Source organism: Leptonychotes weddellii, chromosome 12 (genome assembly GCF_054177405.1).
Source record: "Leptonychotes weddellii isolate Sample4059 chromosome 12, ASM5417740v2, whole genome shotgun sequence".
NCBI lineage: Eukaryota > Metazoa > Chordata > Mammalia > Carnivora > Phocidae > Leptonychotes > Leptonychotes weddellii.
In genome coordinates this window covers 20,811,276-20,838,386 of record NC_138380.1, presented here as the reverse complement: position 1 = coordinate 20,838,386, position 27,111 = coordinate 20,811,276, and the positions used below count along the sequence as shown (strand labels likewise).

The following is a 27,111-nucleotide window of genomic DNA, read 5'->3' as shown; positions in this document are numbered from 1 at the left end:
AAGAGAGCAGAGGGGGCCTGCCCAAGGAGCCCCCCTGGGCCCTTGAGCCCCTAGAGCATTCTGCTTTCTTGACTTTCCACCCCTGGCATCAGAAGCTACCAGAGCGGTAGAGCAGCCTGGAGGACACCCCACCCCGGGCCCCCCAGAGCCTGACCCCCCAGGATATAGTAGTCCAGGAGGGCCTGGTTGGCAGGAACCCAGCACCTGTTCCCACAGCTCTGTTTGGCTACTACCAGCCTCCAAGAGCTCCCACTCTTCCCTCCACCCCAAGTGGGAAATGCTCAGCCCACAACCCCCACCCCTGCCCCCTGAGAAGGCCAAAGAGGGGCAGGGACGTCCACCTTCCACGGTGAAGTGTTGAGAGGCCATGTAGGGTGAATGTCTTGCCCCTGTGCCCCCTCCCAGGACCTCATGCTTCAGCTGCTCCAGGCCAGAGAGCACCTCTTCCAGAGTCCCAGAGCCAATCCTGGACCCTCTGTCATTTCCCCACCACCCTGAGGCCCAGATGTGAGCTGAGGAGCGCCCCCTATGCCTTCGGCTGACCCTGACATCCTGGACAGAACTGACTCCTCCCTCATGTCTCCCCTCAAAGGACAACAGTCCTGCCCCAGGCACTTTCCCAAGCACTGGTTCCGCGCTGCAGAGGCTTGAGATGAATCTGGCTGGTGAGCACCTTGGAGCCTGTGACTGCAGGACCTCCTGCACCCCAACCAACAATGGGTGGGCCTCGTGTACCTGGATGGGACCCCTGTCCCTGGTGGAAACATCTACAGACTCTGGCATCAACAAGGTCCATCTGGGACAAGAGAAGACACTGAGATCCACAGCTCGATCCTGTGGGGCTGAGTGGCCTCTGTCCCCATAAAGCAGCCATTCACAGTGCAGGAGCCTAGAAGGCTTGAGTTTCCTCCTCTTTCTTTTCCTTCTTGTCCAGGTGCCTCATGCTCTTCAGACAGGCGGGAAGGATGGGAGTCCTGATCCGTTCTGTGACAGAGCCCAGTCGTGGGGAGGGAAGTGGTTTGAGTGAAATGCTGAGCTCAGCAGATTTTCAGAGTGCTTGAATCATTGCACGCAGGGGTGGCAGTGGGAGGGTATCAGGATGTCTGGGCGAGGCATCCTGGCCATCTAGGAGGAGGATGTGAGTGGGGGAGGTGTGAGCAGAAGGACCAGTGACGACTATACCCTGCACCTGAGAGGCCGGGCAGCACCAGGTGGGGGGACGAAGGCACTGAGCTGAGCTAGGAGAGCCCCCACCACCCTTACTGAAAGAACCGATGAGAGGGGCACCTGGGCGGCTCAGTCGGTTACGTATCTGACTCAGGTCATGATCTCAGGGCTGTGAGATGGAGCCCTGAGTCAGGCTGGGCATGGAGCCTGCTTAAGATTTTCTCTCGCCCTCTCCCTCTGCCCCTCCCCTCTCTTGCCCTCTCTTTAAATAAATAAATAAGTAAATAGCGAGCCGGTGAGAAATCCAGGCAGTAGTGCAACCGCAGGATCTGAGCGTTTATGTGAGAAAGAGAGGCAGAGACTGGAGTTTCTGAGGAGTTCTTGGGAGCTCCAGAGCCTGCTTGCGCTGTGGGACTGAGGTCCAGAGCAGAATCCATGGAAAAGGGGTAGAAGCCAGGTTGCCGGGGGTCAGGGTGAGGAAAGGTGCTGACCACGAAGGAAAAGGGAAGTAGCCTCTGTGCTTAAAAAGGCCAAGGGAGCAGGGAGCCAGGGCCTGGGATGGATGCAGGCCACGGCACAGCCCTCAGGCCTCAGGCCAAGTGAAGAGGTAAAGGGAGCTGCGGATCTGGCAGGGGGACGTGGAGACGTGAGGTCTAGAGGTGTGCATGTGACAGTGCTGGCCAAGTGGGGGACTGGAAAGCTCTGAAGGGGTGGCAGTTGGCAAGAAAAGGGGAAGAAGCCCCAGGGTGGCCTCCTGGGCATCACTCATAATAAAGCTACCACTTGCATGTTTACAGGAGCCGAGAGTAGCCGAGTTATAACCCAGGTCAGGTCATGTGTCTCTGCTCAGCCTAAACCATGACCCACAAAGACCCCTCATTTTGTGATTTAAGCATTTACTGTCTACCTCCATAGAATGGAAGCTCCAGGAGGGCAGGGAGTTTAAACAAAAGAGACTTTTGTTCACTGTTTCATGCTGGCACGTAGAACGTGCTCACTGGGCACTTGTTGAATTTAGGCCTCGCAGCCAACCTGTGACAGTGATGTTATCCTCATTTTACAGGTGCGAAAGGGTGTTCCAAGGGAGTCTGTGGTTTGCGCAAGGTCACACAATGGCTCCGTGGTAGAGCCAGGGACTGACTCAGGCCTATCAGACTCCAGGGCCTGATGTCTAGGCAAAAAGTTCCCAGAAATAGGGGGTACATGGGAGACAGGTGAGCCTGGGGAATCCCAAGGGCTGAGGCTGACAGGGTGGGTTGACCGGAGGGGAGGTAAAGGTAGTTGTCTTTCGCACAGGCCTGCACTGAAAGGGGCAGGTCCAGAGCTGGCTGGGCGGGGTGTGTGTGTGTGTGTGTGTGTGTGTGGTTCTTGTTCCACTGCGTCTTGCACCTCTGTCCTCTGTCCCTACCACTCACACTAGGCTTCTTTCAGTTCCCTTTGGTGACACGGCTCCCCCCACCCACACACTCATGCACCCTGGCCTCTACCGGAAATCAGGCCTCTCACCACACCCTCAATCTGCCACCCCGGTCAAGGGAAGTGGGGACAGGGGCTAGCTCATCGTTGGGAGTGAGGGGCCTGGACACATATCTGGGACTGTGGAGTCCAAGTCTCCCTGCTCCCTGCTGGGGGCGTGGGGGTGGGGGACCAGGAGTGATTGCACGGGGGTTGGGTATAGCCTCACTTCTCTTTTGCTTCACCATAGACAACATCAGGAGGCAAGGGGACCCTTCTGTTTTGGAAGAGCCTGAAGGATGCTCTCTGCCCCTGCCCCTTCCTTCCTATGCCGTGTCTCTGGCCCAGAGTGGTTCTTGGTCCAAGTTCCCCTGGTCTGGGCAAGGCAGGACCCCAGGGGAGCAGAGCTAGTCCCTATCACTGGAGCCTCGCGCCAACACTGTGAGCTCGGTAACATCCTCTCGCCTTTACAGACAGAGAATGAGATTCATAGGACCGGCCTAAGGTCACTTAGCACCAGGGATGGATGCCAGCTCGTGTGGTGAGCTTCCTCTACACACAGCCCCAGCATGGTATTCTTTACAGAGTCGCTAAGAGCAGGGACCTCACCTGAGCAAGAGGGACAGTGGGCAAGAGGTAGCATCCTAGAGTCTCATGGTCCCTCAGACTATGTGTGGGACATCTGACAATAAAAGAAATATCTTGGTGGCTATTTCTCCAGATATATTTTCTGGACCAACGTAGAATATTTTTTCTATCGAGTGTAACTGATCTCCGGTGGAAAAGCGTTCCCATTTTGTGGTGGCCACTTTCTATTTAATGGCAGTTTCATTTTTACAGAAGAAAAATATAAAACAATCTACCGATCCACACTTTCCCCATCCACACTTTAAATTTTTAAAAATATGAAATAGTGAAATACTCAGCAGATACAAATAATAAAATACTTGTACATAACTATATTTCCATTTTACATTAGGGCTGGGGGTTGGGGCAGAGAGAGAGAGATGCAGAAAATAAGAAAAAAGACAGCACATAATAAGTAATGATACAGATTAGTAGTGAAGAACAACGCAGACATTCCCAGAGGGAAAAGGAGAGGAGGGAAAGGTCAAAGTTCTGATTCATCAACTAATGCTGGATTTGTTTTTTGTTTTTTGTTTTTAAAGATTTTTTTTTATTTATTTGACAGAGAGAGACACAGCGAAAGAGGGAACATAAGCAGGGGGAGTGGGAGAGAGAAGCAGGCTTCCCGCTGAGCAGGGAGCCCTATGTGGGGCTCGATCCCAGGGCCCTGGGATCATGACCTGAGCCAAAAGGCAGACGCTTAACGACTGAGCCACCCAGGTGAACCCTAATGCTGGATTTGGAAAAAAACACAGGAGCTCTAAACTTTAAAGGGCAAATAATACTATCAAAAATGTATATATTTTAGTTGCTATCTAAAATTTAATCAATTAACTTGAAAATTTTCTTCATTTAAAAATATTTTTATTAAAAATTAGGGGCGCCTGAGAGGCTCAGTCGGTTAAGCATCTGCCTTCAGCTCAGGTCATGATCCCAGGGTCCTGGGATGGAACCCCACATCAGGCCCCCTGCTCTGCAGGAAGCCTGCTTCTCCCCTCCCTCTGCCAACCGCTCTGCCTACTTGTGCTCGCTCTGTCAAATAAATAAATAAAATCTTAAAAAAAAAAAAATTACTGTAGAAAACAATGAAAAGACAAAAATAGTCCCTGAGTAAGCTGATTCCAGTGGGGATCAGACATTAAAATAAAAATTTCGTAAGTGAAGCCAACCAGGATGAGTTTGGGAGCTCAGTAACCCGACCAAAGGAGAGGAAGGTCAAGGTAGGCTTCCAGAGGAGATGATGCTGGAACAAAATTCCGAGAGCAGTCATTATCAAGCAAAGAATGCTTCAGGAGAAGGAACAGGACATATGAAGGTTGAGTCCGGTGAGACCCATTTATGGAACCGAAGAACGATCAGAACAGTAGGTGGATGGTCAAAGCAGCGGTAAGTGTGACACGCCGGACAAGAGACCACGCACTGACCCTGAGAAGTCCTGACGGCGACCAGGGAAGGGAGAGCTGGGGTAGGCAGGCAGGTGCGAAGGTTGGGACTTAGAAAGGGACAGAGTGGTTTGAGGAACCCTGCCTGCAAGCACGTCGAGGAGGGGGTGTCCGGATCCGGATGCCAGCGGCTTGGCCCTGGAGCGACCCTACGAAGGAGCCCGGGCGGGCGGAGCGAGGACCCACGAGCTGTCAGTCGGCCCCACGGCGCCCTCGTATGCACTCTGTTGACGCCTGTTTCTGCCCGGATCTTGAGCTCCCGAAGGGCGCGGGCTGGGGAAGTTCCCGGGCTCCGGCGAGCACTTCGGCATCGTGGGGAAGGGGTCTGGGGTTGTCAAATGACTCTTCTGCCGTTCCAGGTTGCCGAAGGAGCCCAGTAGTCTGCCTGACGTCTCCCCGGAGGCCTTGGGCTGCAGGGGGGCCCGGCCGGGCCCAATGCTCGGGGGCCCTCGGTCGCCGGGTCAGGGCGGGGCGGGGGGTGGGGGGGGCGGGGTGGTCCCGAGGGGCAGGGCGGGGCGCTGCGGGCGCTCCCAGGCTCTGCAGCCGCGGCCCAGGGGCGGGGGCGGGGGCGGCCGATGCGGAAGTGCCAGGCGGGCGGGAGGCGCAGCTCCGGGAGAGCGCAGCTCAGCCCCGCCGCCCCGCCCGTGCTCCCGGGCGCAGCCACGCGGGCGCACCGTAGACAGGTAGGTCCCGGCTGCCCGCGCTCCTCTCCGCGCCCTCCCGGCACCTGCCGGCGGCGGGCGGGGGCCTGGGGCAGGGCGGGAGCGCGGAGGGGGTCGCGTCCGGCTCCGCCAGGCAGTGGAGCTCCAGCGGTGGGGTGGGGGTGGGGAGTGCACCTACCGCTGGGCGCGCCCCTCGGTCTGGCGGCCTCTCCTACGTCCGGATCAGCGCGGGATGCCCGGCACCGGCAGCCTCCGTCCCGCGGGCGCCCGGAGGCCCGGGCGGCCGAGTGGCCACCAATGCCAGGGGCGCCAGCTCCTCTCTTCTCTCCCTTCGTCTCGCCAAAGCCACCGCAAGGATGGGGAGAGCCCGGGCGCGCGACGGCGGGCTGGCTTGGGTCTTAGAGGGTCTTCCGCCTTTCTGCGCGCTCCGCATCCCTCGTCCCCCGGCACCCCTCACCCTGTCGGTTAAGAGAATGAGGCTTAAAGGGATCGTCTTCCCAGGACCTTAAGGCCAACGGCAGGAATTCGGGCAGAGTGTGTGGGCAGATGGTGTCGGGTAGGGGCGTCGTCTTCTGACTCGCGACCGACAACAAGAGGAGCTGCCCCCCTAGCAGAGAAGAACCACCGGGAGCAATTCTTGCACTGGTTTCTTTACGTCCTTCCCTCGAACTTAGAAACAAAACAAGTAAGAGTCTCAAAGTAGAGGGAAAGTGAGAAGGCTGTGGCCGCGACGCGGGTAGAAGGTGCTTCCCCCGCGCCCCACCGCGCCCAAAGCGCAGGGGTCTCTGGGCGGTCGGGGGAGGGGCACAAAGGGTGGGGAAGAGACAGGGGGCGCCGTCAGCTGGGGGAGCGCTCGGAGAGGCAGAGCCCGAGCCCGCGCCCTGGAGGTGGCTCCGCAGGACTGGCCCGAGCTCCCCCCGAGCCCAGAGCGAGGATGAGTGACCCGCACCAGCCGGGACGCAGGCGGGCCCGATGGAGGAGGCTAGAGGGGCAGCAGGGGCCAGAGGTAGGGTCCCCGCCCTCCCTTGCACGATCTGGTCGGGGCGCTAAGACTCCTGGCAAGTCTAGGGAAGCACTGGGAAACGACTCTTTTTTACCTAAAGGCCTTACTTTGGGGTTTCCCCCTGCACCTCGGCCTTCCCCTGAATGAAGCCGAGAGAAGCATGTGCTGCCTGAGAGCCCCAGCTTGTCTCAGGATGCGGTCAACTCACTTGAAAGGTGTGGGATTAGGGTCATACCAGGTGCAGGGAACCCTTTGCCTTCTTCCTGAGCTTAGTGTGGGGTTTGCGGTAGACGGTGTGAATCTGACAAACTCCACAGGTGGCAAGGAGCTGCAGAGCTTCCTCCCATAGGGGTCCCTGGTCCCCACAGTGTTCCAGGCTCCTCAGGTGGTTGGCTCCTGGAACTGTAGGGCCCGGAGGTGAATTGTGGGGCTTTCCCACCTCAGCAAGAGTTTGAGCTGCCCCTCCAGATGCTTCACTTTTATAAAATTCACCCATGAGGGCTTCCTCAGGTCCTCAGCATGGAAACTGATGGTTTTTCTGGCTTTCCCCACTCTCCTGGGCTCAAATCCTAGGCTTGGGGGCTGCAGAAATCTCACCCCAAGTCTCCAGACCCCTGAGAAGACAGACCTGGTCAGGCCTGCCCTCTATTGAAAAATCAAGTCCTCACAGCAAGGTGCGTGGAATGGGGGATGGGCTTTCCAAGGTGGTGCTATAGCTTCTGAGGTCCCCTGGGACTATAGGTGACTGTTTCTACCTGGAGGCAAAGTAGGGATGGGGCACAAACCCACTGAAATTCAGAACTCTTGGCATTAGGATAGTCTGAAATGAGATCTAAGTCCACCTCTAGGCAGGAGGAAACCTCCTTGGGAAACACACTGAGCCTGGTCCTGGTGCACCTGAGGCTGAAGACCTTTCTCTGGCCCGCTGGACACCCTCCCCTGGCCGTGGCCAGACTTGTTATGAGAGTCTCCTCTCCATACCCCGCTCCTTAGACCGCCCCAAGCGATCGTACCTTACTGACATGAGTAATTTAAAAATCTTTGTCTTGAACAGGACTGCTGGGCCAGGCTAGGCAGCAGGACTCATGCTGACTTCCTCCTTGCCCTGGGCAGAGAAGGAGGCCCTCCCTGGTGTCCCAGCTCCACCACCCCCTGCTCGGCTGTGGGCCTGACCACGTGGAAGTGTGGGCGTCAGGGTAGCTTGCCTCTGCTCTGGGTCGACAGAGCTTTCCTCTGACCACCTTCACTTAGCCACAACTGACAGCTACTGATGACTACCACCGGTCTGTTCTAGGACCAAGGGCTCTGGGCAGAGGGTGCAGGTGCAAACTATAAATACCACTGTGGTGGGTGAGGCTCTACCCCATGCTGTGAACCACAATAAATGTATAATGACCAGCAGCAAGGCTTGGGGATTGGGGAATGAGCTACAGGGTAGGGGATTGAGAATTTGGTCGTAGGGGCCCAAATGTCAATGTTTCCGTGTATCTTCCCTCCCCCAAGTTCACAGTGAGTCAGATTTCCGAGTTGTCTGGCCACTTTCATTTCCCCTGGGGCTGGGTGGAGGTTGGTTCAGAAAGGGGAACTGAGCCACCAGTCTTATGAGGCCTGGGGACAGGGCTGGGGGCTCTCCCACTCTCCCTTGTCCTAGCCCAGAGCTGGGCACTGCTCTGAGGATAGGCCTGCAGATGGGGACTTCTTAGCAGCATGGAGGCGGCACTTAGCACCTCCAGCCCAAAAAGGCACTGGGCAGGGAATTTCTGGGGAAACTGAGCTCTAAGCAAGCCTGGAATGATAGGGTCAACACCTGAGAGATCATGTTGTTCCAGTCTCCCACCTAAGGCAGGCTTGAGTACCCCCAGAAACCAGTTGCTCCCAGGCCTAGCCTATTAGTTGCACGGCTTTAGCTGTTAGAAATTTTTTCAACCTGGGTCTAGTCTGCCTTGGTGGAGGCTGACTCAAACCCTAGTCCTGTTGTCACACGGTGGTACCACAAATGTTAAGGATAGCTCTTGTCGGGGCGCCTGGGTGGCTCAGTTGGTTAAGCGACTGCCTTCAGCTCAGGTCATGATCCTGGAGTCCCGGGATCGAGTCCCGCATCGGGCTCCCTGCTCAGCAGGGGGTCTGCTTCTCCCTCTGCCCTCTTCCCTCTCGTGCTCTCTGTCTCTCATTCTCTCTCTCTCAAATAAATAAATAAAATCTTAAAAAAAAAAAAAAAAGGATAGCTCTTGTCCCTATCCACCAACCCAGATGCCCCATTTCCTTCAGCCATTCCTCCTTACCTGACAGGCCCGCCCCACCATGGACCCTTGCCTGTGTCACAGCCCCAGCGGCCTTCCTCTGACCTCTGGTCTCACCCCACTCTGAGTCAGAGGAGGATCCTGGAGAGAGCAGGCTGGTGGGGGAGAAATAGCTGGAGGACAGAATCTTCTAGCATCTCGGGTATATCAGTTGGCTGGTATTTCTCAAGTCCCACTTAAGGCCGCTGCCCTGGTGATGCAGGAGGTAGACTGAGTGGGCTGATGGGATTTCTCTCAAGATGTCCAGGTTGTGGGGAAGCTTCATCCCTGAGGGAAGCTGAGGAGGGAAGGAAGCTCTGAGGAACGGGTATGGGAACCCTCTCTCCATTCACACGCTGTGACTTGCTCTTCAGCCAGGTCTCCTAGAAGGTGATATAGTGAGGGAGTCCTTGGGACAAGGAGAGGGAGGGCAGAAGGGGTGGGAGGGAAGCGGGCTGGGCAGGAAGAAAGCTGAGCAAAGAGGTGGTACGGGCTGGAGACAGCCTCCAGCCTGACCCCACAGGGAGCTCTGGAGCACGCGTTCCACCAGCTTGCTCCACCTGAAGCAAGGCGCCTGGCGTTTTGTGTGCGCATGTCAGTCATGGCCCGGCTGTGGGCTGCCTAACCCTGGAGTGAGGCAGCAGTGAGCCGCTCGGTATCTTTGTGCCGTTCCAGCCTCACAGCAGCTGGGGAGTCGATGTCCCACCTGGTACGGCACGTCTGGGTGGGGCACGCACAGCATCCACTCTATCTATAAACCCCCTCCTTCTCCCCCTCACCCCCAAACACAAAGCACAGATGCAGTGACCCTGAGACAAGAAGGCTGATGGTTGGAAAAGGGAATTGGCTGTGAGCATCTGGGCAGACCAGAGACACTCCAGCCCCCAGTACTGGGAGGAAAGAAAGCCATAATATCCCTGGCTTGGGCCCCTGCGTCCCTCCCACCCCCATCTTCCTGCTGCAGGGAGTGTCTATCTGCAAATCTTCTGATGACCCCCTCTTTCTCCCACAGACCCCTTGGCCATGAACCAGCCTGCCCCCAGGGCACCCCCTCCGCCCCGCCGTGTGCGATTAAAGCCCTGGCTGGTGGCCCAGGTGAACAGCTGCCAGTACCCAGGGCTGCAGTGGGTCAATGGGGAAAGGAAATTCTTCTGCATCCCCTGGCGCCATGCCACGCGGCACGGCCCCAGCCAGGACGGAGACAATACCATCTTCAAGGTAAGCTCCGGACAGGGGTAACTGCCTGGACTTCTGGGGCACCCCTGCCCTAGAAGAGGATCCCCGTACATCTCAAACTGACCACTCTCCCAGCCACCTGGCTGCAGGTGACCCCAGGCTTGGACCAAGGGGATGCGGGGCATACCCCTCACTGTGCCTTTTTTTTTTTTTTTTAAAGATTTTATTTATTTATTGGACAGAGAGAGACACAGTGAGAGAGGGAACACAAGCAGGGGGAGTGGGAGAGGGAGAAGCAGGCTTCCCGCCGAGCAGGGAGCCCGATGCGGGGCTCGATCCCAGGACCCGGGGATCATGACCTGAGCTGAAGGCAGACGCTTAACGACTGAGCCACCCAGGTGCCCCTCACTGTGCCTTTTTTAACCTCTTGCCCAGAGCAAGGTGGAGACTGAAAGACCCCCCTGGAGACCCTCCTCCTCCCTTTTCTTGTCACATTCTCATCACCTGTGAGTGCGTGTGCAGTGTGCGTGTGCAGTGTGCGTGTTTGGTGTGCACATACTCCAAAAGGAGACCACAGAATGCCCCTGTGATGGGAACACGAGGAGGTAACTATATATTCAGCTTTCTGTATGAAATCAACCGTATATTGTTTTGCATCCTGCATTTTCCACCCAACATCAGAACCAGCTTTCCTCTGCCAAAAATGTCACGTCCCTTTCAGTGACCACTGGAGGGGTTCGTAATTTAGTTATCCAAAACCGGCTTTTGGACACTTCACGTTGCTTCTAGTGTTCCAGTATTGAAGACCCGTTACCATGTACCCCCTCTAAACTCTTACCCTTTGTATATCTCAAGTGATTTTCTTTGGGGTTAGTTCTTGGAGTTCAACATTGCTGGGTCAAACAGAATCCTTATTTTTTTTTAATAAAGATTTGGATATGCTTTCCGTAGTCTTTGTGGGTTGATATTTACCCTTTGAAGGTTCTTTTCAAATCTGTTTCTTATTTTTGAATAGGTAATGAAATTCAAAACTTAAAAAGTGTAAAATGGTTTGCAGCAAAAATCTCCCTCTGCACTCTGTCTCCAGCCACCCATCCCCTCTCCAGAGCAATTACTATCGTCAGTTTCTTGTTTATCCTTCCTGATTTTTGTGCATAGGCACAAATAGGTACCTATCTCCCCCCGCCGCCCGCTTTTCACAAAATGATAGATGTAGACATACCCTTCTGTACCTCATATTTCTTGAAGATTGTAACACGTCAGGATATCAAAAACTTCTTTTTTTTTTTTTTTTCTTGCTGTCCAGTATTCCATTCTAAGGATTGGTCGTTAATTTAACCAGTTCCCGTTGATGGACATTTATTTGGGATCTTCTGCTTTTACAGATAGTGCTGCAGTGAATAACCTTGTAGGTGCAGAATTGTGTGTGGATGCTTCTGTCTCCCTAGGATAAATTCCTAGAAGTCGAATTGCTAGGTTAAAGGGAAGAAATATTTGTGATCCTGCTATCAGCCAACTTACCCTCAAAAATAATACCAACAGCTAAAGTGTATGGAGCCCATCCGAAGTGCAGGCACAGTTCTGGAAGCTCTGTGGGCCCTGGAGTCTTCACTACCACCCTGTGAGGAGGGCACTACGATGGGGATATTACAGCAAAAAGAGGCAGAGTGACATGCCCCTGGCACCCAGCTGGTGGGTGGCCATTTCCAGATTCAAACCCAATCCCACTCCAGATCCCATGCTCTTATTCACCGTGTGACACGGTCCTCCTCAGAGATTGTACCTATATTGATTGACCCTCGCAGGAGCAGTGAATGAAATGCCTTTCAAAGCACTTAGGTTTCCTTTCGTTTGTTGGAGCCCTGAGGGCTGGGAAGGACTGGAGTCCTATCTCCCACCGTGCAGAGGGACACTCAGGTGAGGCTCCGCGTGTCCCTGAAGTTCTCACCACTCAGCAGTGACTCCCATGGGCCAGGAGGGGCTGGGGCTTTGCTGAGGGTGGAGATTCTCTGTGGTGTCCTATCTTTTCTTCCTGCCTCAGGCCTGGGCCAAGGAGACAGGAAAGTACACGGAGGGGGTGGACGAGGCGGACCCGGCTAAGTGGAAGGCCAACCTGCGCTGTGCCCTGAACAAGAGCCGTGACTTCCGCCTCATCTATGACGGACCCCGGGACATGCCCCCTCAGCCCTACAAGATCTACGAGGTCTGCTCTAATGGCGCCGCTCCCGCAGGTACCGTGCCTGACCAGCTGGCGGCTACCTAGGAGCCTGTTCAGGAAGGCCCAGGGCCCCTCCAGCGTGCAGTGGTCAGGGACATGCTTCAAAGTCATAACACCCCAGGTTCCCAGGAGTGGCCTGCGATGGACCCTGTGTGGGGCCCGGAATGACTTGGCACAGACCAGGCTCCGTGTCTGTCTTCCTCAGTTTGTCCCTGTTCTTGGCTCTTGGCTCCAGGGAGTGTAGGTCTAGTGACCTAAGGAGCTTAGTGCCATGGGGTCGGGGAGGTCCCTAGTGATTCCTGGCGGCTGTGTGGCCTTTCACTTCACTGCTGGGGCAGCTCTGGGCGGGGTTCTCTCTCCCTGCTCTGCAGAGTCGCAGCCCGGTGAGGACTACACTTTTGGTGCAGGAGAGGAGGAGGAGGAGGAAGAGGAAAACGTGAGCTCGGGACCATTCTTGGCAGCACCTGCCTGCACTGACGTGGTGGGTCTTGTTAGGGCCTTTCTGCGGGGCTGCTCTGCTTTAGGATTAAGCGGTCCCTTTCCTCCAGGGCCCTGCTGCCCTTTTTATAGCTCTTCTCTTGAGTTTCTTCTTGAGGTTCTGAGGCTAGGAACGCAGTCACCACCCTGAACCTCCTTAGGGCTTTGTTGGTACAAAACATGCCCACACATTGTGTGACACACCCTCACAGGAGCTGGGGCTGGGTAGGTACTACTTCCTGTAGAAGGCAGATGAGGACACCAAGGCGCTCAGAGTTCACGGAGCTGCCTGGAGGGCAGAGCTGGGAGCGAAGGCAGGGTCTGGCCTTGCCGAGCTGAACACCGGGGAATTGCCTGTCATGGGTTCTTTCTTTAGCATCAGATCAGTTCATTAACCTGTCCTCCCTTCTCTCTCTCTGGCCTATTCCCTCCTCCTTTGCCTGGGTCTTCCCTTCAGCTCCAGAGGATGTTACCAAGCCTGAGCATCACAGGTGGGGCTGGGAGGGGGCGTGGCTGGGGGCCTAGTATAAGGAGAAGCTGCAGGTCCCCTAGGTACCTGGGAGGGGGCTGAAGGGAGGCTGGGGGGAGGCCCAGGGCTGAGAGTAGGTGGGCCTAGGGGGGGAAGTTCCCAGAAGTAGCATTAAAGCTCTGCCTGCCCCCACCCTCTGTAGAAGCAGTGCAACCTGGCCCCCCCATGGCACCCTATTCTTTACCCAAAGAGGATGTCAAGTGGCCGCCCACTCTCCAGCCGCCTGTGGTGCTGGGCCCTCCTGCACCAGACCCCAACCTCCTGGGCCCCGCCCCCGGCAACCCTGCTGGCTTTGGGGAGCTTCTCCCGGAGGTCCTGCCAAGACTGCAGCCTGGGCCCCTGGCTGCCAGCCTGCCCCCAACGGGCGAACAACTCCTGCCCGACCTGCTGATCAGCCCCCACATGCTGCCTCGTAAGGACCCACAGGAGGGCTGGGCCGGGTAAAGTAGGGCTGGGGGGTTGGTTTGCAAGAAGGGTGGAGGATGAAGAGCAAAGATGCTCAAGCCAGGCCCTCCCTGAGGCGGGGCGGGGGTTGGAGGGGGGAAGGAAGTGGGAGAGCCAATGAGATGGCCTGGCTGCTGGGCAGACGGGACAGAGCAAGTCAGTGGGCTGCAGAACAAGGCGGCGTGGGGCTCACAGACTGGCCGGGCCTGCCCTCTGCCCCCTAGTGACTGACCTGGAGATCAAGTTCCAGTACCGGGGGCGGCCACCCCAGGCCCTCACCATCAGCAACCCACAGGGCTGCCGGCTCTTCTACAGTCAGCTTGAGGCCACCCAGGAGCAGGTAGAGCTCTTCGGCCCTGTGAGCCTGGAGCAAGTGCGCTTCCCCAGCCCTGAGGACATCCCCAGCGACAAGCAGCGCTTCTACACAAACCAGCTGCTGGATGTCCTCGACCGCGGGCTCATACTCCAGCTGCAAGGCCAAGATCTGTATGCCATCCGCCTGTGCCAGTGCAAGGTGTTCTGGAGCGGGCCCTGCGCCTCAGCTCACGGCTCACACCCCAACCCCATCCAGCGGGAGGTCAAAACCAAGCTCTTCAGCCTGGAGCATTTTCTCAATGGTGAGGGACCCGCCTCAGGTTCCTCCTGGCTCTCTCTCGTCCAGGGGCGTGGTTCTAGCCTCTAAGGGTCTTGATCTTGCTGCAGAGCTCATCCTGTTCCAGAAGGGCCAGACTAACACCCCACCGCCATTTGAGATCTTCTTCTGCTTTGGGGAGGAGTGGCCTGACCGCAAGCCCCGAGAGAAGAAGCTCATCACCGTACAGGTATACCACCAACTCACCTCTCAAACCCCTGCTCTGCTTTGGCTTGAGTATTGGGGGAACCCTGGGGCTCAGCTCTTGCCCCAGGGTGGAGGCTGAGGGCTCTCTGAGCAGGGTGGACTTGGCAACCAGAGACAATCAAGGCCAGGCTTGCCCACACATAAGTAGCCTTTGTATGAAGTAGAAATTAGTGCCCCTTCTTCCTGGTGGATGCCTCAGGCACAACTGGATTGGACAGTCCCGCCACGGTTCTCCCTGTCCCTCTTTGCTCCCCCAGGTGGTGCCTGTAGCAGCTCGGCTGTTGCTGGAGATGTTCTCAGGGGAGCTTTCTTGGTCAGCTGATAGTATCCGGCTACAGATCTCAAACCCAGACCTTAAAGACCGCATGGTGGAGCAGTTCAAGGAGCTCCATCACATCTGGCAGTCCCAGCAGCAGTTGCAGCCTGTGGCCCAGGCCCCTCCTGTGGCAGGCCTCAGTACTGGCCAGGGGGCCTGGCCCATGCACCCGGCTGGCATGCAACAGTGAGACTGCAGACAGCAACTGACACAGGCTTCCCGGGTGGCTGTGTGGGCTCACGTGAAGGTATGATGGCCCCAGTGGGCACCTGACTGGCTCCAGGGCCCTCTAGCTGGGTCTCCTGGAAGTGGCTCTGCACCAAGGAGAGGGGAAGAGAGGTCCAAGTTCCAGGCTTTCTCCTGTAGCACCCGAGGGAAGCTGGAAGCGTTTTGCTTTGAGGACGGTCTTGCTGTGTATGCCTCTCCTCTGCTCACTCTGGAGGAACTCAGCCATTAGCCCCAGTGAGCAGAGAAGTTAACTCCACCAAGCCTGGGGGCCTAGTTGAGAGGGAATTGTCCCAGTGTGGCCCACTCTTGTGGTTGCCCCCAATTCCTCAGGCAAAAAGAGCCAAGTGCTGTGGGCCATGCTCCCTCAGCAGGGCATGGGCCTGATCCGATTTTGGGGTTCCCTAGTTTGAGCCTCACTTCCTTACATCTCTCTCCCTCCTGAGATGGGCACTTAGGTATCATACCAGATCCTTAAGGCCGGCAGCTACCTCCTTCTTGAGAGTCTAAGAATATGGGGTAGAAGTGGAATTTTATGTCTTTTTCAATTAATAAATATTAAAAAGATTCAGCTATTTACTTTTTCCAGTACCAGTTGCTTCCATGCTGTTCTATCAGACCCTATTTCTGGTATCAGCTGACCCTCTTCCCCCTAGCATCTGCCCTTCATCTCTGAGGCCACAACAGGAGGAGGGCCTGCCTTTCCAGGCTGATGAGTCAGTGGGGCTCCATGAGCTCTCAACTGGCTGGCTTTGCTTTCTAGGAGGAAGCTAGCTGAGGGAAGGGCGTGGATCTTTAAATGTATGCAGTCTAAAATCCTGTCCAAGTCAAACTCTGAGTACAACTGATGTTATGCAGGAAGGTTTGTTTCATGGATTCCAAATATTATATAGAGCTCCGCAGTCAAGCTTCTTAGCTCAAAAACCAATACTTTAACATACTATGTGATCCTATTTATATAAAACTAAAGAAAATGCAAACTAATGTACAGTGACAGAAAGCAGATCAGTGGCTACCGGAGGACGGTAAGAGGCAGGAGGTAGCTTTGGGAGTCAAGGTACGTTCACCACCTCGACCGTGTTAACCACCTCGACCGTGTTAATGGCTTCATGGGTGTACCTACGTCAGAGCTGGTCAACTGTACAACTGAAGTATGTGCAGCTTATTCTGTCAGTGGTACGGCATGTTGTTTTCAAAGACCAAACACTGTACTCAGTGGGCTAGGAATCAGTCCACTTGGGTGGCTGTTGTGGAAAGAATATCCGTACCACATTTCTGTTTAACATGCTGACGGACCCATTCTCTCTCCCACCGAGGCTGTGTGAAAGGATAAAGTGCAGCATGAGGAGTTTTAGGGTGAACTAAAATAAAAGATGCAGAAGGAGCCACTCCCCCAAAATATGAAGGGTCCGTGGCATGAAGGGCAGGGCCCACCATTTAAACTCCATCTCCAGCTGTCTCCCAGGTAAGGGCTAAGTCCGCTCCCTCACGCGGTCTAGCTGTATCATTTCAGAGCTCTGAGGCAGTGGAAGGAAGGAAAAACAAACACTGATTACATTTTAAAAATTTATTGTTTTCTTTTCTTTCTTTTTTTTTCTTTTTTTTTTTGTTTGTTTTTTTTGTTGCTGTTGATTTGTTCTTGAGATGGCTACAACACCAGACAGAACAGTGCCCTCGTATCTAACACCTGTGCGGGGCCGCAACTCCTTTAAAACATTAAGATCTGTTTTGGGCTTCCCTCTCCCGCCTCACCCCCCAACGAAAGTCAAGTAATTTCCACATTTTTTTTAGTAAAATACAGTTAGCCCTGTAAACACTTTCCCCCATACTCCCACCCTTTTTTTTTTGTCCTCTCTCATGTCTGTGGGTGAAAAATTAACTAAAAAACACAAAAATCTTTAAAAAAAAAAAACCCTAAAACTTAGAATATACATTTATATCCCACTCACCCTAATTTTGGCTCTTCTCTCCAAGGCCGATGACAACCCAATATGGATTGGAAATGGATTTAGAGACTGGATGGGGTCAGGGCTGGGAATATACATGAATTTTGGCCCTGGCAGGTCCTGGTATCACTGATGTGACCATGATATAAAACCAACAGGCTCCTCCTTGTCGGAACAACTCTAGAGGTGGGAAGAAATGCTGGGGAGAGTGGGAGAAATTTCTACTCATTTTCTTTAAAAGAGGAAGGGAAAGGGAAAGAAGGGAGGGTGGGAGAGAGAAAGAGGAAAAAATAATAGAAAACCTTAAGAGATGATCCTGACCCTTTTCTTCCAATTGCAGCTATGTCATCTGAATTCCCATTTTCCCTAAGTAAATGGTTTGTTTCACAAAAGTTTGTACTTTTATTCTGTGTGCACACGCGTGTTAGCATGTGTGTATAGGTACATGTGTGCGTGCGTGTCACTGCTACCAAGTGAACGTTTCAGTTCTGGTTTCAGTTTAGTTTTCCTTTTTTTCCTTTTTTATTTCTTTAAAATTATTCTTCCTTTGAAACAAGTTCACCAGGAAACCAGCTCCCCTCCCACCACGCCGGACAGGCCGCAGCCATCTTTTTTTTAAACCGCGCTGATTTTCCCTCACACCCCCAAACAGGAACTCCTCAGGACGGCCTCTGAAGGCTGGAGTCTCTCCCTGTCTGGCGGGACACCGTGGTGGCGGTGAAGGCCCCTCTGCCACAATGGAGGTTTCTGATTGTGGGACACAGTCTGGTTTTTGTTTTCTTCCTGTCTTCTAATTAAAAAAGACATTCCTGACAAAAGAGAGAAGACCGTCAATAATGGTTCAGGAGATAATAAGCTTCTTCTAAAGTCAAGGTAGAAGTTTTCGTATTTGCTCAGGTACCTCATTCTGGCCTCTGCCATAAGAACTCAGCAAAAAAAAAAAAAGAAGTTGGAGTCTTTACTTGTGATTTCAAGAGAGCGACTGCTGTAATGGATACTGCCTGCAGTCCTTTTCTGAGTGTGCTGTGGAAACTAGGGATGCTTTGTCGGGGGGTAAAGAGTGAGCCAGCAGGTCCAGGCTGCCCACCTCAAACCAACCAGAAAATCTCTGCTTTAGTCCATTTAAATACTGGGGTTTCATGCAAGAGTTTATTCTGAAGGAAGACTTTGCCTACTAACAGAAGTTTAAAAACCACTGATTTAGTCTGTATGAAAAGGGTACTGTGTGAATGTAGGAAGCAGAGTGGTTAGAAGTAAAGGCTCTGGCACCAGCGTATCTATCAATTCCTGACTGTGACATCAAGCAAATCGTTTAACATCTTGGAACCTCTATTCCCCTGTACAATGGAAATAACGGTGACTAACCTAGAGAACCACCTTGGGATTATCTGAGTGAATACACACAAAGCACTGAGAACAGTACCTGACCCACAGTAAGGGCTCCATAAATGTCAGCCACGAGCATCCACAGCTGTCCCCAAGTAAGCCTATGTGTACCAATGTTGGCTATTATGGACACCGCAGAACTTGAGAATCCCAAATGATATCACTACTCACTAAAGAATAACATTTAGAAATAATTTCTGGTGTGGGTGAGGGGCACTGCTGCAGAGTGCCTTCATCTACTACTACACCAAATGACAGAAACCACCAGAGAGGTGCTGCACATTCACTGAGAACTGTCTCGTGGGACAATAAATACTGCCTAAGACCTCAAAGGGGGGTGCGGGTGCTTAAGAGGAGAACTGCCTTTCTTCTCTCAGTCAAGAAATTGACACCCAAATCCCACTACCCAGTTCTTTCTGTCCTCAGCTAAGATTCCTGTTTTGCTGCAGAACCAGGAGTCAGGAAGCACATGGAGAAAAACTGGTGATCAGGAGCTAGACAAAGATGCTATCTCCTTTCCTCTACCTCTTGCCTTGGCAGAACCTGGCATTTCAGTGTTCAGACCGTAAAAGTGTTAAGAATAAGCATCTTTGCTCATTAAATCCAAAAGGTCAGTTTTAGGAGAATGGTGTCAATGTAATCACAGTCAGCTTTAGGTCAGTACTGTTTTCACCAAAGTAGCCAGGTTAAAAATATTTATTTGTTAACATACACTCTTACCATCCTAAAGTGTCTGTAAGGGGATGAGAGGAGGAATTTTTTTTTGAGATCTCCTACAATAATAACTTTCCTATGGGGGTGAAGATGGTATCCAAAAGCAGCTGGCAATTACCTGGCTGCCTGGGCCCAAGCAAACCAGGGTCCTTTCTTAACTGTTCAGCAGTGTTAAGGACTGTTAAGTCCTTCCCTAACTAGCTATAGTACAAGTCCCATGATGGGCATTAAACCTATGCCATCCTGGGCGCCTGGGTGGCTCAGTTGGTTAAGCGACTGCCTTCGGCTCAGGTCATGATCCTGGAGTCCCGGGATCGAGTCCCGCATCGGGCTCCCTGCTCGGCGGGGAGTCTGCTTCTCCCTCTGACCCTCCCCCCTCTTATGCTCGATCTCATTCTCTCTGTCTCAAATAAATAAATAAAATCTTTAAAACAAAACAAAACAAAAACCTATGCCATCCCGAGCGCTCCTGACAGTGAGGGGAAAAGCCAGGAACTATAACCACTCACCTGGGTGACAGGCACAGTTCAGGAGTGTGAGCTATCGGAACAACCTGGTGAAGTCTCGCAAGGCCCAACAAACTTGTTTACATTCCTCAGCACTAGAAAAGAAAAGGTAGGTTGGCCCCTGATGAGAAAGATGTTAATATGCTGCAAACAGCCACAACACTGAGGTCCACTGAGAACTATCCTAGCTCTGCTTGAAGCTCTCTCCATTGTCTCTTGATTCTGCTTTGGATCTTTCTGTAACTCAAGGCAAATATTAACTACTGCATGTGAGAATAATTATAAGCTGTATGGTCCCTAAAGAGTGGCTGTGGAAAAAACTGCGTATGTTTGAATCTTGGCTCCATCACTCTTGGGCAAGTTACCAACCTGTTTCGTTGCCGCATCTGTACCTACCTTATAATGTTTGGAGGATTAAGTCAGTTCAACACTTGGTTGAAGTCCCTGACATAAATACAAGAAAGCCAGAACCCCCAAATAAAAAAAGCAAGCATATTCACCTAAGGCTGACAACTTTAACTCTATGAGCTGAGCTAACTTAGGTACCCTGGTTTTCTCATTCTCTTCTAAAAGCAGATTTTGTTTACAAAGCCCATTCCGGCAACTAAGTCTCTATCAGTCATCAATTTTCTAGTTGGACAGGCTGCTCAGGGTTTCCTCCTGTGGGAGGAGAACGGAGAGGATAGAGGAAAGGGTTAAGGCATGTAGAAAGGGGGGAGGAAGCAGGACTTGGTCCTCAGGCAAGCACTGAGATGGGCTTTGAATAGCCCAATATTCACCTGACCCTTTTTTTTCTCAAAAGGCCTGATTTGTCCAAAACTGTCACCGAGAAACCAGTTGATGCCCACCTTCATTCCTGTGTCAGTCTTCAGAACAGGTTCTGGTAACTGAACATGAAGCTGAGCTACAAATAGTACCTGGAAAAGGAAGAACTCTCGAATATGCTCATTCTTCCGTGGCCCACTCTCTGGCTCAGAAAAACTCAGGGACCACAGCCTACCGCCTAAGATTCAATGTTAGAAGAGCTTTCTCCTCGTAATGGTTAAACACCAGGGGAGAGAACTGCTAACAGTGGTTCCACAGAAAAGGTGAAAGGAGAGCTATCTCCTTAGTGCCTACATCTGGATTTCCCCACCTATTATAAGGTCTGAAACATCATTAAGAACCTTGATTGAGGGGCGCCTAGGTGGCTCAGTTGGTTAAGCGACTGCCTTCGGCTCAGGTCATGATCCTGGAGTCCCGGGATCGAGTCCCGCATTGGGCTCCCTGCTCGGCAGGGAGTCTGCTTCTCCCTCTGACCCTCTTCCCTCTCATGCTCTCTGTATCTCATTCTCTCTGTCTCAAATAAATAAATAAAATCTTTAAAAAAAAAAAAAAGAACCTTGATTCAGACCCCAAGATTTGACTCAACAGGATATTCTAGAAACTTTCTCCAGTCTCTCTCCATCCAAAATTAATGAAAATGATAAAGTCTTCTGGTTTTACTGAAATTCTGCCATTTGTGAATTTAACATGCTTCAATACAACCATTCCTTCCCTCAGTCTATTTCCAAATCAATACTGACTATTGAAGAGGCAGTTGGGCTGGCGAGCACAGATCACTCATGCTCCCACTGTCACAAAGGAAGAAGATATGTAACCCAAGAGAAGCCACCATGTGGCATGTTATCATAAGGAACTACAACAGTAAGAAACAGTTAAATGTGGGGCAACAATGCAGGCTTAAGATTCTTTTGCTACTCTAATGCCTTACATGTTTTAAACTCTACCCTTCTTCTACCCTTGGTTTAATCCGGAAGAGAAATGGTAACTCCATCCTTCACCTCTCTTGTGACACAGGAGAAAAAGTGCCAAAACCAGAATGCAACTACAGAGAACTGTTAGCCAGGGTGAAAGAGGGGTAGGCTGGCATCTCGAGTCAGCTCAGCTCTGCTCCCAGTCCTGTTGGCAACTGCTCTGGTGTCCAGAGCCTCAGTCAAATGTTTAATGTGTCCTTGATTAGGCCCAAAGAAATGGATTAAAAAAAAAAAAAAAACCAAACTTAAAAGCTACAACTATTTTCTGTTTTCCACCTCAGTCCTTCTGGCATTTATTTCCCATTTCATTCATTTATTTAAAATGGCCACTACTGGGGCACCTGGGTGGCTCAGTTGGTTGGGCGTCTCTGCCTTCAGCTCAGGTCATGATCCCAGGGTCCTGGGATCGAGCCCCGCGTCGGGCTCCCTGCTAAGCAGGGAGTCTGCTTCTCCCTCTCTCCCCTGCTCATGCTCTATCTCTCGCTATCTCTCCCTCTCAAATAAATAAAACCTTAAAAAAAAGTCTTAAAATGGCCACTATTTTTTCTAGATTCTATTTTCTGGCTTCTATTCCCACAACCCTGATCCTTTCACCATACTTCTGAATACTTTTATGGTAACCGTTTCTCAAGACCTGTAATCCTAGCGGTGTGCTGAGAAATACAGCCCTTCTCACCGGATGTTCGTGGATAATGGAGAGTAACCGAGCTCTAACTAACGACTTGAGCAAGACACCCCTATACTGGCTTCTAACTCTAGAGTCAATGCTTCCTTTATTCCACATCTTCTGACCTTGAGATTCTCATGTAAGTGTTCAGAGTCAGGGAATAAACATCAACATAGAGACATGGGAGATGATGGCAGGATTTCTTCTAGTCATAATTAGTGGTGTTTGGAGAGCAAGAATGATATTTCAAATGAAAAACCTCAGCTTTCTTTAAGTTGACCAACTAAAAATGTTAGGGAATTAATTACCAGTACCCTTTGAAAAACAGGCTTGGACTTGCTGAAATGAAACTGAACCAGTTTACCCTCCCTGTTAGGATGGCAAACAAAGCAGCATGTTGAGGCAGGAATTATAGGACCTTACAACCAAAAGGGAGACTGAGTCATGCATGGAACAGAAGGTTCAAGAGCAGAACGCATACTAGAGAAAGAATTACTACAAGGAGGTGAGCAGTCTCAAACCTTTTCTCTAGTACCTCGACGTTGCCTCTTCCGTTCATTTCCCACCACCACGTCACAGCCTACTATAGGACGAACTACAAAATGTATTCCACAATGAGAGACCAAGTAGGCCAGGCTGGTAGTGCACCTTATTTCCCCGTATCACAGGGCAAAGATCACAGATAGTTTTGTTTATAGCATTGCATTATTTGGGTTCCTTTTCTGTGCCACTCACTTTTCCTTAAATGAGGGAATGTCCATGACTTTTCAGACTTATTCTATGGTTCTTCCTATCACAGATTAGCCCAGATAAGGGAATACAGGTTTGGTGGAGACTTATTCTAGAATGTGTGGGTGGTTGCCTTACAGCTGGCAGGAGACATGCTCCAGCTAGCTTTGCAAGTACATAACGACATTCCAGCAGGTTCTTTTCCAAGGAGAAAGTTAACATTCCCCGATCACCTACTACATATCAAATCTTTAAATTTCTACTTGATATCTCATTAAGAACCCCTTATGAATAAGATAAGTAGTACTAAGCCTATTTTTCAGTGAATAGACCGAGGTTCAGTAAGTGGCAAGATGCATGCCAACATCCTTGACTCTAAGCCTAGTTCTTTGAGGGTTCTCTCCAGGCTCTCATTTGCTTTAAGGAAATTAGAGCCCAAATGATCCTGCCCTTCTACTGACCAGTACTAGATGGAATACAGCAAAACAGAAGCAGAAAGAAGCTACTTTTCCCTGAGACTGCTTAGAGGTGGAATACTACTTCTACTGGGAAGATTCATAGTAAAAAGAAATAAAATAATTTTGTAAAGCCATCCCAGTCAATATACACCTATCTAGAGGAGGGGAAATTCCCTTCCGACAAAATAGGTCATGAAGGCAGTCACATGTCACTTGATCTATGGCCAAAATCAGTAATACTTCTGGGACATGAAGTTAAGCCACTTTTAGTAAGCTACAAAATAACAGCACTCATAGGCTTGGAATTTTAACAAATTAGCAAAATTTGGAGAAACTCTGGGAGGTGAGAAAGTAAACTATTTTGGAAAGTAAGATAAGAAATCTCAGAAAAGAAGATTAGCTCTTATACCACCACCTACAATTTATTTTCTTCCCTTTTTATTTTTTTAAAGATTTTTATTTGAGAGAGCGAGTGAGCGCAGGAAAGAAGAGAGAGAGAGAGCAGGCATGCACACAAGCAGGGGGAGGGGCAGAGGAAGAGGGACAAGCAGGCTCCCCGCTGAGCACAAAGCCTGAGGAGACTTGGAGATCAGGACCTGAGCTGAAGTCAGAAGCTTCACCAACTGAGCCACTCAGGCACCCCTCTCCCCCTTTTAAAAACTAGGTCTGGTTTTAATTATAAATGTATACCACATGCTCATAAAAAAAATGAAAACAGTACAGAAAGTTATGAAATAAAAAGTGAAAGTCTTTCCTCCCCTGCCATCCTGGTCCTAGTTGTCTATCTCTCCAGAAATTTGCTATGCATATATATAACATATATAATAAAACAACTTTTAAAAAGTGCAAGTTGGTTCATTTACAACAGCATCAAAAAGAACGTAAAAAACTACAAAATGTTGCTGAAAGAAATAAAGACACCAATAAATACAAAGACCTCTCCTGTTCATGGACTGGAAGACTCAATTTTGTTAGGATGTCAATACTACTCAAAGAGATCTATAGATTCAATGCAATCCCTATCAAAAATCCTACTGACATTTTTTGTGAAAATAGAAAAATCTATCCTAAAATTCACATGGAGTCTCAAAAGACCCTGAATATTCCAAATAACCTTGGAAAAAGAACAAAGCTGGGGGTCTCACACTTCCCAATTTCAAATTATTACAAAGCCATGGTAATCAAAACAGTATGGTACTGACATAAAGACAGACACAGAGACCAAGGGAATAGAACAGAAGGCCCCCACGATAAATCCCTCGCATATATGGTAAAATGATTTTCAATAAGGGTGCCAAGACCATTCAGTGGGGAAAAGGACAGTGCTGGGAATTCTTTTCAATCCAAATGAATTGAAAGCAGGGTCTTTCTTTTCTTTTTTTTTTTTAAGGTGGGGAGGGGCAGAGAAAGAGAGAATCTTAAGCAGGCTCCATGCCCAGCACAGAGCCAAATGCGGGGCTCGATCTCACAACCTTGAGATCATGACCGGAGTAGATATCAAGAGTTGGGACACTTAACTGACTGAGCCACCCAGGCACCCTGTAAGCAAGGGTCTTGAAGAGATATTTGTACAGCCATGTTTAGAGCAGCATTACTTATAATAGCCAACAGGTAGAAGCAATCCAAATGTCCACCAATAGATGAATGAATAAATAAAATGTGGTAGATACATAAAATGGAATGTTATTCAGCCTTAAAAAGGCAGGAAATTCTGACACACAAGCTACAACATGGATGAACCTTGAGAACATTACACTGAGTCACAAAAGGACAAATACCATATGATTTCACTTATATAGGTACCTAGAATAGTCAAATCATAAACAGAAAGAGTGATGGTTGCTGGGGGATGGAGAATGGGAGAAGGGGGAGTTGCTGTTTTATGGGTATAGTCTTGGTTTTATAAGATGAAAAAAATTCTGGAAACTGACTGCAAACAATGTGAATGTGCTTAACACTATTGAACAGTATACTTGAGAATGGTTAAAATAAATTCCATGTGTATTTTTTCACAATTAGAAGTTAAAAAAATTGTCAGTACAAGTTGGGTTATATGATACTGTTATTTTTTCCCTTTATAATATACTTACATATATTTCTGTAGCATGACATGCATATTCTTGCTCCTTCTTTTTTAGTGCCTCTTTATTTAGTTACATTCTGTTATTTAACCATTCTCTATTAATGAGCAATTAGAATATTTCCAGTGTTTTTCACTATTACCAAACCTTACTGCAACACTCATTCTTGGACCTGTAAATCATTCCACCACTGTATGCATATAAGCCAATGCCTAAAATTTAGGCAAAATTCTAGAGATTCTAGATATATAAAAAGGCGTTATCAGGGTAAGGTAGCACACAGTTACAAAATTGCTACCATTAATACTACCAAAAGCCATCAAAATCTCATAACCTTTTGATTCAGTGATTGCATTTTAAGGAAAACAGTCAAAAGAAGGAAAAGGCTAGGGTTTTAATATTACCCGTAATACTAAAAAATAATCTAAGTGTCTACTAACAGAGGCACTGTACGGAAATTAAGTAATAGCTTTCTGGCTATAAAGCAGTAATTAGGAAGAATATGTAGTTACACTTAAAGTGTTTACTATGGGTTCACAGTAAAAAATACTCATGTATACTTAACATTTTTACTAAGCTGTAAACAAGCAGCTCATGGGCTAATACATCTCAGAGAGATATTTTGTTTGGCCTGCATGAAATTAGAATTTCAGTATCTTTAGGCATAGTGAAAATTTTCCAATTCACTGCAATTTACATCATCTATGTTTTACAACTAATGCTTCGCCTATTCACATCTGCATTCCTGACCCCAGAATACAGATGAGAACAGAGGACTTCAGAAAGATAAAGACAGATCTTGTGAAGGGTAGTGGGCTAATGAATGCATTTTTCTTTTGGAAGAGATAACGCCTCCACTTAGCCATTAAGATCTTATACCAGTTAATAAATTTGTACAGTAAAATTGATGCACACCTATACGGCATGATGATATTAAAACCCTAGCCTTTTTCTTCTTTTGACTATTTTCCTTTGACTATTTCCTCAGATTGGTTTCTAATGTCAATTTGTGCAAGTTAATGCTGAACAGACACTAAACTGTGAATTTACCAAGGCAAACAGAAACATACTCTTGGGTAAATTTGGTATAAGAAACAAAGATACATTTTTTCTGCATACCCATTTCTGTTCACATTAAAAAAAACAACAACAAAACCAAAAAAACCTCACATCACTCACCTAGTGACTTGTTTGTGGAAATCTGTAAGTTGTTTGTGTGTCACTGTGACCGCTCCCACAGTTGTCTCCTTTGGCAAACCTTTCAAGGAGTTCTCTAACCATCGACAAAAAGTCTGTGCAGAGAGACAGTAAGAGTTTTAAGAGGAGGCAGGACTTACTCAACTGGACCCTACAAGTAATAACAAAACCTGCAGGTTTTTCTTAGCAGCATCAGCTCTTCCCGACTTGGAAGTAAGGAAAGGAATTAACAAAATCACTACTATTTTCAGGCCTTCCAACCCTCTGGGGTTTGGAATAGTCTACAAAGGCAAACCTAGACTTCCCTTCAAAGGTGTAACAGGCATCATTTCAGAAAGCCCTTCTCTACCTTAGAAGGGAAGTCTCTTTTGGATGAGACTATCGTTCTGTTTGTCATTAAACTTCTGTAATATTTCAAAAATTAAACAGCTGCCAGAAAACTCTTGAGTGTAAAGATCAAAGGCAACCTACAGCAAAAGTTCAGTACCACAAAGAGCAAGGACAAAAAGTATAGTTAAGTAAGAGGCGCCTGAGTGGCTCAGTTGTTAAGCATCTGCCTTCGGCTCAGGTCATGACCCCAGAGTCCTGGGATCGAGCCCCGCATCGGGCTCCCTGCTCGGCAGGAAGCCTGCTTCTCCCTCTCCCACTCCCTCTCTGCTTGTGTTCCTGCTCTCGCTATCTCTCTCTCTCTCTCAAATAAATAATCTTAAAAAAAAAGTACAGTTAAGTAAACATGTCAGAGAATATATACATAATATGAATCCAGGGTCTAA

The 27,111-nt window shown here is 50.0% G+C and overlaps 2 protein-coding genes and 1 long non-coding RNA gene across 9 annotated transcripts in view; 1 reads left to right on the top strand and 2 right to left on the bottom strand.

The window, feature by feature from the left end:
• The first annotated feature begins 5,273 nt into the window (after window positions 1-5,273).
• On the top strand, window positions 5,274-16,754 carry IRF5 (interferon regulatory factor 5). 6 transcript variants are annotated; one of them, XM_081800123.1, is made up of 10 exons: window positions 5,287-5,374; window positions 7,411-7,540; window positions 9,648-9,853; window positions 11,853-12,042; window positions 12,401-12,465; window positions 12,964-12,997; window positions 13,226-13,447; window positions 13,704-14,096; window positions 14,182-14,300; window positions 14,575-16,754. In XM_081800123.1, the coding sequence occupies exons 3-10, from the start codon at window positions 9,659-9,661 to the stop codon at window positions 14,821-14,823; spliced, it is 1,467 nt and encodes a 488-aa protein (XP_081656249.1). In that variant the 5' UTR covers window positions 5,287-5,374; window positions 7,411-7,540; window positions 9,648-9,658; the 3' UTR covers window positions 14,824-16,754. The 6 variants fall into 6 exon arrangements, with proteins under 6 accessions (XP_081656250.1, XP_081656249.1, XP_081656247.1 ...); XM_081800121.1 differs by having other exon boundaries at window positions 13,178-13,447; XM_081800122.1 differs by having other exon boundaries at window positions 12,401-12,510.
• LOC145716482 (uncharacterized) lies at window positions 5,501-7,449 on the bottom strand. Its single transcript, XR_014139149.1, has 3 exons — window positions 7,370-7,449; window positions 6,592-6,758; window positions 5,501-5,811 (listed from the first exon to the last, which is right to left on the bottom strand). It is a non-coding gene; the product is annotated as an uncharacterized LOC145716482 (long non-coding RNA).
• A 542-nt stretch (window positions 16,755-17,296) lies between the features above and the next one.
• The window catches only part of TNPO3 (transportin 3), a 78,569-nt gene continuing 68,754 nt past the window's right edge, over window positions 17,297-27,111 (bottom strand). For both annotated transcript variants that reach the window (XM_081800117.1, XM_081800118.1), the window contains 3 exons: window positions 26,321-26,433; window positions 19,414-19,505; window positions 17,297-17,613 (listed from right to left, as the gene is read on the bottom strand). In XM_081800117.1, the coding sequence (XP_081656243.1) occupies window positions 19,445-19,505; window positions 26,321-26,433 (174 nt within the window). In that variant the 3' untranslated portion in view covers window positions 17,297-17,613; window positions 19,414-19,444. The remainder of the gene's footprint in view (window positions 17,614-19,413; window positions 19,506-26,320; window positions 26,434-27,111) is intronic.